Below are 11,918 nucleotides of genomic sequence, written 5' to 3' on the forward strand. Positions count from 1 at the left end.
AAAGTAGTCTTTAGGAAATATTGTCAGTCACTATATACGTTACACCTCTATATACAGACTCATCCAATCAACTGGTAATCCTGAGAAAACCACTGAAAACAGCTGTGAAAATAAAGCCCTGGTTGGTTTTTTTAAAAAGAGATGAGGTTCGAATAAGTAAATCATGACAGTTCAAATCAGGGTTAATGCCGGTTTTTGAACTTTGCTTACACAGAAGGAAAGACCCTCTAGGCTTCAATTCAGCACCCGTCTCCAAGTCGAGTCTAGCACACTAACCGTTAACCAAACAGCTCTTCACTTACACAACCATTAAGAAGAGATGGAAGTTGGAGGTTCAACCAACCGTTGGTCTTACCTGAAGTGGTGATGGCAAGGCAGAGTAGAAGCAGAGGTAAAAGTGACATGTTGCTGCTATCCATCTCTAAGTCAGATATCTGTGGGAGCCTCAATGAAGAACTTGCCGGTGTCTAGGTGCTCGGGCAGCGAGAGCAGCGTCCTCGTCCAATGGCAGCACGGCAGTGACTGTGGTGGCAGTGGTTCCGCTCCAGAGGGGTGAGCACACAAATCCAGCCTTGATAGGTTAAAGGTCAGCTAGGAGAAAAGAGGCGGGGCGTCAGTAGGAGATTGCCAACTGCCAAGCAAAGTCATAGATGAATAATGAAAATATCCAATCAATAAGGAATCGTGTATACCTCTGATATTACTGATGCTGCACATTTATATAACTACATCAGAGTAGAATTAATATAATGTCAATGCATATTAATCAATGTAATACTCATCCTCTACACTCAATGCTGGCAAGCTTAACAAATCCCCTCAAGGAACCTTTCCTGTTGAAAATTAAATTGTGAGATGGTGTTGCCAAGATTATAAACTGCATCACTTTCTTTTTTCTGTCTTTTATCTGGAATAGTGGTACCTGAGATTATTATTGGATAAAATGTTCTCTCCAAAGGGCCTCTTCCTAAACGTCCAGGATCAGATGAAGTACACTGATTAACATCTATGTTAGTGATGATTAACAAGGCCATTTCTAATAAATGTATGTACTGTACCTCTCTCTACTCAACTACCACCAATTTCTAGTAAGGTGCTTGATTATAACTGTTGCTACCATGCCAAATTCAGATAAAAAATTGGATAATTAGTTCAAACTTGACACGTGATATTGCCATCAACTTCTGCATGTGCAACTAATGATAGGCTACAAACGTATTACATTTATACTTCCAATGAGATTGTCTGTCCTTGGATAGCCTAGAATATTATCGTGGGGCCCAGAGCTCTAGGGTTATCCAGTGGTCAGTAACTGCTGGCCCAGTCTGCCAGGAAACAGTATGGCGTCGCTTTCTTTAAATAATGTTACAATAGGGAGATCTGATAAGCGGGGGAGACTGCTCTTGTTATATGATTCATATAGAGCGAGGGGAAAAGACTATATAAACTGTTTATGCAACCAAAGCAAAACAAAAGTAACTTTGGCTACTTCCTTAACCAGACAAACACGAATTATTGAGTCAAATGCCTAAAAACGATTTAACTATAGAAAATGATCACTAGAAAGTAGTTGAATATTTCAGGTAAACGGAAGACAGGCTATTAAAGTGAAACAAAAGCAAACTCATTAATGTTTTTATTTGCCTGAAATAAATAGGATGAATAAGTGAAACTCATAGTTCTGGTTTTCAGAAATGTACGATTATACGGCTATAGGCTAGACGTTTATCTGACAATACACAGTTCACAACGTTATAATTCACGTTAACAAGTTATTTTACCTAATTGTCACCTATCATTGGCTTCAAATAAACAACACATCAAGGGAATACATTGTATCAGGGACAACAGCTAAAGCTGTCAGCAAAGCATTGATTAAAAGAAACTCACATATCAATGGTGATTGTCCCTTTTAAATTGCGGGTATAATCCACGAGTGCAAAGGGAGCAGTCAGTCGTGTAAACGCTCATAAACTTTCTAGTGTAGCTGGGCGGGCGGGGAAGCGCAGATTGACTTTCTTACCACTCCCAAAAACCAGAGCTTCGCGCGCTGGTGCTAATGCCGGTGACTGACGTCAATACCCACACTGCTTGTCTGCACAGAATATTGTGAGAGGAATTAGGGATTTCTTTGAGATTTTGCATCACAGGTGAATCGACAACAATGACATGTGGTCGACCGGTAGCAGCCTAATGAAAGAAAAGAAAGTATAAATCACAGAAGCATAAATTTGTTCTTTCCATAACCCATTCAACATGGTTTATTACATTGTAATAACCCAAACTGTTACGTATCATCAAGAGTAAAGGGGTTGTGTCCTTATAATCTCAGATGGGATGAAGATGATGATGATCCCTAGGTTTTGGAAGAATCTCACCTCAGTATAACATATAAAGTCAAAAACAACTGGGGACCACACCGCCCTCTTGAGGCCAATATTGCTACAATCATCTTTTGTCGCTCTATGGGAGTTGTGACTTGTGACTACTTTCTCATCCTCCAGACTGTTTAGTTTATGAGAACAAATTGACATCATGTAACCAGGGATGTAATTTCAGAATGAACATTACCAATTATGTATAAACATATTACTAATATAGAATGGTATGATGTGATGATGATTTCCAACAATTGTCCTCTTGTCAAATGTCTCTTTTGATAGGCTAATTAATAAGTTATCCAGTCAGTTGTATATTTGTGACGGAAGTCATTAAAATGTCTTGTTAACAAACTATAGTTTTGTCAAGTCGGTTAGGACATCTACTTTGTGCAATTGTTTACAGACAGATTATTTCACTCATAATTCACTGTATCACAATTCCAGTGGGTCAGAAGTTTACATGCACTAAGTTGACTGTGCCTTTAAACAGCTTGGAAAATTCCAGAAAATTATGTCATGGCTTCTGATAGGCTAATTGACATCATATGAGTCAATTGGAGGTGTACCTGTGGAGGTATTTCAAGGCCTACCTTCAAACTCAATGCCTCTTTGCTTGACATCATGGGAAAATCAAAAGAAATCAGCCAAGACCTCATAAAAATAATTGTAGACCTCCACAGGTCTGGTTCATCCTTGGCAGCAATTTCCAAACGCCTGAAGGTACCACGTTCATCTGTACAAACAATTGTACGCAAGCATAAACACCATGGGACCACGCAGCCGTCATATTTTTACATTGTTTTATTACACACAGCCGGGAGGAACAATTGGATGTAAGAGCAACGTCAACTTACCAACATTACGACCAGGAATACAACTTTCCCGAAGCGGATCCTCTGTTTGGTCCACCACCCAGGACAATGGATCGGATCCCAGCCTGCGACCCAAAACAACGGCGTCGCAGAAGGGGCAGACGGAGCGGTCTTCTGGTCAGGCTCCGTAGACGGGCACATTGCGCTCCGCTCCCAAGTATACTACTCGCCAATGTCCAGTCTCTTGACAACAAGGTAGACGAAATCCGAGCAAGAGTTGCCTTCCAGAGAGATATCAGAGATTGTAACGTTCTTTGTTTCACGAAAACATGGCTCACTCGGGATACGTTATCTGAGTCGGTACAGCCACCTGGTTTCTTCACACATTGCGCCGACAGAAACAAACATCTCTCTGGTAAGAATAAGTATGCCTTATGAGACGTGGCATGATCATACCAACACACAGGAACTCAAGTCCTGTTGTTCACCTGACCTACAATTCCTTACAATCAAATGCCGACCGCATTATCTACCAAGAGAATTCTCTTCGATTATCATCACCCCCAAGCAGACACATTGACGACCCAGAAAGAACTTCATTGGTCTCTATGTAAACTGGAAACCACATATCCTGAGGCTTTTTATTGTAGCTGTCGGATTTTAACAAGGCTAATCTGAAAACAAGGCTGTAACGGTTTTCTTGAGTCAAAGGAGAGGCGGACCAAAACGCAGCGTGGTTATTATTCATGGTTCTTTAACAAAGAAAACTATACATGAATAGACTAACAAAACAAGAAATGTGAAAAACCAAAACAGCCCTATCTGGTGCAAACACAATCCCCCACAAAACCCAACACCAAACAGGCTACCTAAATATGGTTCCCAATCAGAGACAATGACTAACACCTGCCTCTGATTGAGAACCATATCAGGCCAAACATAGAAATAGACAAACTAGACACGTAACATAGAATGCCAACTCAGATCACACCCTGACCAAACAAAACATAGAAACATACAAAGCAAACTATGGTCAAGGTGTGACAGTAACCCCCCCCCCCCCCCCCCAAGGTGCGGACTCCGGCCGCAAAACCTGAACCTATTGGGGAGGGTCTGGGTGGGCATCTGTCCGCGGTGGCGGCTCTGGTGCTGGACGTGGCCCCCGCTTCACCATAGTCTTAGTCCACCACCTTGTCCGCTTCCGTTGCCTCCTAACCACGGCGACTATACTAAATGACCCCACTGGACTGAGGGGCAGCAGCTCGGGACAGAGGGGCAGCTCGGGACAGAGGGGCAGCTCGGGACAGAGGGGCGGCAGCTCGGGACAGAGTGGCGGTAGCTCGGGACAGAGGGGCAGCTCGGGACAGGGGGGCAGCTCGGGACAGAGGGGCGGAAGCTCTGGCAGCTCGCCACAGAGGGGCGGAAGCTCTGGCAGCTCGGGACAGAGGGGCGGAAGCTCTGGCAGCTCGGGACAGAGGGGCGGAAGCTCTGGCAGCTCTGGGCTGAGGGGCTCTGGCTCCTCTGGGCTGAGGGGCTCTGGCGCCTCTGGGCTGAGGGGCTCTGGCGCCTCTGGGCTGACTGGCGGCTCCGGGCTGACTGGCGGCTCTGGCTGCTCCGGGCTGACTGGCGGCTCTGGCTGCTCCATGCTGACTGGCGGCTCTGGCGGCTCCATGCTGACTGGCGGCTCTGGCTGCTCCATGCTGACTGGCGGCTCTGGCGGCTCCATGCAGACTGGCGGCTCTGGCTGCTCCATGCTGACTGGCGGCTCTGACTGCTCCATGCAGACTGGCAGCTCTGACTGCTCCATGCAGACTGGCAGCTCTGGCGGCTTCTTGCAGACTGGCAGCTCTGGCGGCTCCTTGCAGACTGGCAGCTCCTTGCATACTGGCAGCTCCTTGCAGACTGGCACCTCCTTGCAGACTGGCACCTCCTTGCAGACTGGCATCTCTGGCTACTCCTTACAGACTGGCAGCTCTGGCAGCGCTAAACAGGCGGGAGACTCCGGCAGCGCTGGAGAGGAGAAAGGCTCTGGCAGCACTAAACAGGCGGGAGACTCCGGCAGCGCTGTAGAGGAGGAAGGCTCTGGCAGCGCTGGACAGGCGGGAGACTCCGGCAGCGCTCGCTGGAGAGGCGAGGCGCACGGTAGGCCTGATGCGTGGTGCTGGCACTGGTGGTACTGGGCCGAGGACACGCACAGGAAGCCTGGTGCGGGGAGCTGCCACCGGAGGGCTGGTGTGTGGAGGTGGTACTGGATAGACCGGACCGTGCAGGCGCACTGGAGCTCTTGAGCACCGAGCCTGCCCAACCTTACCCGGTTGAATGCTCCCGGTCGCCCTGCCAGTGCGGCGAGGTGGAATAGCCCGCACTGGGCTATGCAGGCGAACCGGGGACACCGTGTGCAAGGCTGGTGCCATGTAAGCCGGCCCAAGGAGACACACTGGGGACCAGATGCGTAGAGCCGGCTTCATGGCACTTGGCTCGATGCTTACTCTAGCACGGCCGATACGCGGAGCTGGTATGTACCGCACCGGGCTATGCACCCGCACTGGGGACACCGTGCGCTCCACCGCATAACATGGTGCCTGCCCGGTCTCTCTCGCGGCACAGGAAGTTGGCGCAGGTCTCCTACCTGGCTTCGCCACACTTCCTGTGTGCACCCCCAAGACATTTTTGGGGCTGACTCTCGGGCTTCCATCCACGCCGCCGTGCTGCCTCCTCATACCAGCGCCTCTCCAGCTCTTCTTCGGGGCGGCGATATTCTCCAGGCTGTGCCCAGGGTCCTTTTCCGTCCAATTGGTCCTCCCATGTCCATTCCTCCTCGCGCTGCTCCTGCTGCCGCTTCTCCTACTGCACCTTGAGGCAGCGACACTCCCCTGGCTTTGCCCAGGGTCCTCTCCCGTCGAGGATTTCTTCCCAAGTCCAGAAGTCTTTATTTCGCTGCTCCTGCTGCTGCCCGTTACCACACCGCTTGGTCCTGTTGTGGTGGGTGATTCTGTAACTGTTTTCTTGAGTCGAAGGAGAGGCAGACCAAAACGCAGCGTGGTTATTATTCATGGTTCTTTAATAAAGAAAACTATACATGAATAGACTAACAAAACAAGAAATGTGAAAAACCAAAACAGCCCTATCTGGTGCAAACACAGAGACAGGAACAATCACCCACAAAACCCAACACCAAACAGGCTACCTAAATATGGTTCCCAATCAGAGACAATGACTAACACCTGCCTCTGATTAAGAAACATGTCAGGCCAAACATACAAATAGACAAACTAGACACGTAACATAGAATGCCCACTCAGATCACACCCTGACCAAACAAAACATAGAAACATACAAAGCAAACTATGATCAGGGTGTGACAAAGGCTCCCTAAATTTTATCAGCATATCGAATGCGTGACCCTGGCTGACCATTGATACTCTAACTTCCGCGACGCATACAAAGCTCTCCTTTTGGAGGGACTGGGGGAAACACCCGTGCTCAGGTCTGTTTAACGCTGGTCCGACCAATCGGATTCCACGCTTCAAGATTGCTCACGTGGACTGGGATATGTTCCGCTTAGCGTTGGACAATAACATTGATGAATACGCTGATTCGGTGAGTGAGTTTATTAGCAAATGCATCAGTGATGTTGTACCCACAGCGACTATTAAAACCTTCCCCAAACAGAAACCGTGGATTGATGGCAGCATTCGCCAAAACTGAAAGCGTGAACCACTGCTTTTAATCAGGGCAAGGCGACCGGAAACATGACCGAATACAAACAGTGTAGCTATTCCCTCCTCAAGGCAATCAAACAAGCTAAGCGTCAGTACAGAGACAATGTAGAGTTGCAATTCAATGGCTCAGACACCAGACTATATTCAATCACGGACAACAAAATGAAAACCAGCCCCGTCTTGAACAACGATGTCTTGCTCCCAGACAAACTTAACTTCTTTGCTCGCTTTGAGGACAATACAGTGCCGCCGACACGGCCCGCTACCAAAACCTGCGGGCTCTCCTTCACTGCAGCCAACTTGAGTAAAACATTTAAACTTGTTAACCCTCGTAGCCGCGTCCTCGGAGCATGCCCAGACCAGCTGGCTGGTGTGTTTACGGACATATTCAATCAACCCTTGTCCCAGTCTGCTGTTCCCACATGCTTCAAGAGGGCCACCATTGTTCCTGTTCCCAAGAAAGCTAAGGTAGCTGAGCTAAATGACTATCGCCCCGTAGCACTCACTTCCGTTTGCTTACCACCCCAATAGGTCCACAGACAACGCAATCACATTTACACTGCACACTGCCCTAACCTATCTGGACGAGAGGAATACCCATGTAAGAATGCTGTTCATCAACTACAGCTCAGCATTTAATACCATGGTACCTTCCAAACTCGTCATTAAGCCTCTTCAACCTCAGGAGGCTGAAGAAATTTGGCTTATCACCAAAAACACTCACAAACTTTTACAGATGCCCAATCGAGAGCATCCTGTCGGGCTGTATCACTGCCTGGTACGGAAACTGCTCCGTCCACAACCATAAGGCTCTCCAGAGGGTAGTAAGGTGTGCACAATGCATCACCGGGGGCAAACTACCTGCTCTCCAGGACACCTACACCACCCGATGTCACAGCAAGGCCAAGAAGATCATCAAGGACAACAACCACCCGAGCCATTGCCTGTTTCCCCCGCTATCATCCAGAAGGCGGGGTCAGTACAGGTGCATCAAAGCAGGGACCGAGAGACTGAAAAACAGCTTCTATCTCAAGGCCATCAAACTGTTAAATAGCCATCACTAACATTGAGTGGCTGCTGCCAACATACTGACTCAAATCTCTAGCCACTTTAATAATTATAAATTGGATTAAATAAATGTATCACTAGCCACTTTTAACAACGCCACTTTATATAATGTTTACATACCCTACATTACTCATCTCATATGTATATACTGTACTCTGTACCATCTACTGCATCTTGCCTATGCCGTTCGGCCATCGCTCATCCATATATTTATATGCACATATTCTTATTCATTCCTTTACACTTGTGTGTATAAGGTAGTTGTGAAATTGTTAGATTACTTGTTAGATATTACTGCACGGTCGGAAGTAGAAGCACAAGCATTTCGCTACCCTCGCATTAACATCTGCTAACCATGTGTATGTGACAAATAAAATTTGATTTGATTTGAATAGGAATAAGAATTTTTATTACTTTGTCTACTGTTGGCCTGCATGCAGATGAACATGTTTGTAAAAGTGATGCATGCAACCTTTAAATGAATTTAGGATATTTTAAATGAAAACATAAGAATTTGACAGTACAGCACAGGAGGTTGGTGGCACCTTAATTGGGGAGGATGGGTTTGTGGTAATGGCTGAAATAGGTGTTTTTCATGTGTTTGATGCAATTCCATTCACTCTGTTCCAGCCATTATTTTGATCCGTCCTCTCCTCGAAGCCTCCACTGCAGTACTGGAATGAGCTGCAAAAACCACTCAAACTAGACAGTTTTATCTCCATCTCTTCATTCAAGACTCAATCATGGACACTTGCTGACAGTTGTGGCTGCTTCTCGTGATGTATTGTTGTCTCTACCTTCTTGCTTTTGTGCCAATAATGTTTGTACCATGTTTTGTGCTGCTACCATGTTGTGTTGCTACCATGTTGTCATGTTGTGTTGCTACCATGCTGTGTTGTCATATGTTGCTGCCATGCTACGTTATTGTCTTAGGTCTCTCTTTATGTAGTGTTGTGGTGTCTCTCTTGTCGTGGTGTTGTTTGTCCTATATTTTTAATCGCCCATCCCCGCAGGAGGCCTTTTGCCTTTTGGTAGGCCATCATTTTAAATAAGAATTTGTTCTTAACTGACTTGCCTAGGTAAGTAAAGGTTAAATAAAAAATACATTAAATAAATTAATGGCACACTATACAGTAAATACAAAAGTATGTGGACACCCCTTCAAATTAGTGGATTCGACTATTTCAGCCACACCTGTTGCTGACAGATGTATAAAATCGAGCACACAGTCATGCAATCTCCATAGACAAACATTGGCAGTAGCATGCCGTTACTGAATAGCTCAATGACTTTCAACATGGCACCATCATAGGATGCCACCTTTCCAACAAGTCAGTTTGTCAAATTTCTGCCCTGCTAGAGCTACCCTGGTCAACTGTAAGTGCTGTTATTGTTAAATGGAAACGTCTAGGAGCAACAATGGCTCAGCCGCGAAGTAGTAGGCCACACAAGTTCACAGAACGGGGCCGCCGAATGCTGAAGCGCGTAGTGGGAAAAAATCATCAAGCTGTTATAGCAGCAAAAGGGAGACCGACTCCCTATTAATGTCCATGATTTTGGAATGAGATGTTGTACGAGCAGGTGTCCACATACTTTTGGTCATGTAGTGTATGTGTAAATTCAGGAATATGATTATTCCTCAATGTGTTTTGTAGCCTATACATGTTTGCTTTAGTACAAGTCCTGTGAAAAAAAATTAACTATAGGATTTTGTGTATGCTATGTAGCCTACAAAAACACTTGCCTCATGATTCTAGATCATGACTCGTTTATACTATGGAAAATGTATACATTTCAGATTTTTTTTCAGACTTACAGGGGAGATACCTAAGATAACATTCTTGACTACATGACTCCAGGGAAGAACAAAAAACTTTAATGTATCACAACTCAAATCCTGTTAAATAAAACATGCACACACGCTCAGCTTGTTGTAGACACCCCTCTACAAGTAAGTAGACACAGGAGGACTACAGTATATTGGCCATTCATCACAGACAGCTAGATAGATAAGCACCCACAAGCCTAGTATAGCAACGTCCCAGGCGCACCAGACAGTCTGCACGTACACCTCGGCATTTAGGGTGCGTCTCCTCTATAAGCGACACTTCCCTTCTATCCGCAGTGGGCCACTGGGGGGGGGGGGGGGGGGGGTACTTCTCTGTAGTCCTTCAATAACAGGAAACAATCCGCCGCTCTGTGGTCATCGTCTGTCATCGCTGGTCCAGCAGGTCGACACGGGTTTCAGCGCGGTGCCACGAGTTTCCATGTCGCTGGCCAGCAGCACATCAGTCTGAGGGGGTTGTTTGTGAAAGTGTCCATGCGCCAGCTCACAGGTTTCCTTATGGCTCTCGTGGGTTCTGGGTCAAGGCAGTGTGTTAGCAAAGGGCTTTGAAACATGACGTGAGAGATTGGCATGGAGGCCCTCGTTGTGTTTTCTTTGAATCATAGTATTGGCCTAAGGCTGCAAGTGTATGTGTGGGCCAGGGGAGGTTGCTGAGGGGAGGACGGCTCATAATAATGGCTTGAACGGGGCGAATGGATTGGCTCCATACCATGTGTCCGATGTATTTTATACCATTCCACCTATTCCGCTCCAGTCATTACCACAAACCCGTCCTCCCCTATTAAGGTGCCACCAACCTCCTGTGAGGTAGGCCTATCAAGCATTTGTCTATCCTCCCCATTTCTCACTCCACCAGCCTCCACTGATTTGTATGATGGCTGGTGAAAGGAATTAAGTGTAAATTACAGCTCACATCAATCTGACACTTTTTCTGTCGTATATGTTTTCTGTAATATAGGCTACTATGTGAAAGGCTGATTGAACTGGCCCATTTTGGTATCCACACACACACATGCCATCACCCCCTCCCTCGTTTTCCCTTATTGTTCCCCCTACCTTTAAACTAGGTACAGTCGCGACATTCTTAACATTCCTGCTGACTGCATAAAAGTGCTTACTGACTCCTTTTCTAATTGGCTTTCCAATGAACACATCCTGTCCCTAAGAAGCTCCTTTCCTCTTTCTCATCCCCCTTCCAGTGTAGCCGTGGAGTCGTGAGCAGAGCGCTCCTTGGAGGATAGCCCGGATACCTGCTAGAAAGTGTTTGTGAGCCTACTGAGGGCTGTGTGTGAGATGTGAGGTACATGAGGTGGGGAGCTTCAATAACACACTGGATGTACTGGTGTAGCAATGACTCTACATCCTGTTGTGTCTACATGCTCACTCACCTTGACCCTGTTTTTGTTGTAAAAGAGCCACCTTCAGCACTTTTAGTAAAGTGGGTCCACGCATGGATTTTGAAAAGGTTGTTATTGACCGGGTAAGTTGGGATGTTTCAGGGATAGAGTCATACATAAAAACTATTTTGAAACTATGCTTCATGGTTTCTGAAAGAGCTGCTTTATTTTATGACAGCATGTTTTTTATGCTATATGCCAGGGGTAGACAACCCTGTTCCTGGAGAGCTGCAGGTACTGCAGCATTTTGTTACAACTAGGGACCATACCTGACCAACTGAGCTAATTGATCAGTTCAGTGATTACCTAAATAATAATATTTTTCTACCCCCTTTTTCGATCGTCTCATTGCTGAAACTCCCCAACTGGGTCGAAAGTCGAGTCACACATCCCCCGAAACATGACCCTCCAAACCGCACTTCAAACACCCGCCTGATTAACCCGGAAGCCAGCCGCACCAATGTGTTTGAGGAAACGCCGTTCAACTGACAACCACAGTCAGCCTGCATGCCCCCCCACTGCCACAAGGAGTCGCTAGAGCGCGATGAGTCAAGTAAAACCTTCCCCTAACCCGGACGACATTGGGACAAATGTGCACCGCCGTATGGGACTCACGATCACGGCCGGTTGTGATAAAGCCTGGGATTGAACCCAGGTCTGTAGTGATGCCTTAGACCGCTACGCCACTCGGG

General features: G+C 46.7%; 1 protein-coding gene across 2 annotated transcripts in view; it reads right to left on the minus strand.

Moving 5' to 3' along the window:
* The window catches only part of LOC110509820 (endoglin), a 43,029-nt gene extending 40,995 nt beyond the window's left edge, over positions 1-2,034 (minus strand). For both annotated transcript variants that reach the window (XM_021590943.2, XM_021590942.2), the window contains exons 1-2: positions 1,891-2,034; positions 356-591 (exon numbers count right to left, since the gene is read on the minus strand). In XM_021590943.2, coding sequence (XP_021446618.2) covers positions 356-419 — 64 coding nt within the window. In that variant the 5' untranslated portion in view covers positions 420-591; positions 1,891-2,034. The remainder of the gene's footprint in view (positions 1-355; positions 592-1,890) is intronic.
* Between the last annotated feature and the right edge of the window lie 9,884 nt (positions 2,035-11,918).

Source organism: Oncorhynchus mykiss, chromosome Y, assembly GCF_013265735.2.
Source record: "Oncorhynchus mykiss isolate Arlee chromosome Y, USDA_OmykA_1.1, whole genome shotgun sequence".
In the NCBI taxonomy this organism is placed as follows: Eukaryota; Metazoa; Chordata; class Actinopteri; order Salmoniformes; family Salmonidae; genus Oncorhynchus; species Oncorhynchus mykiss.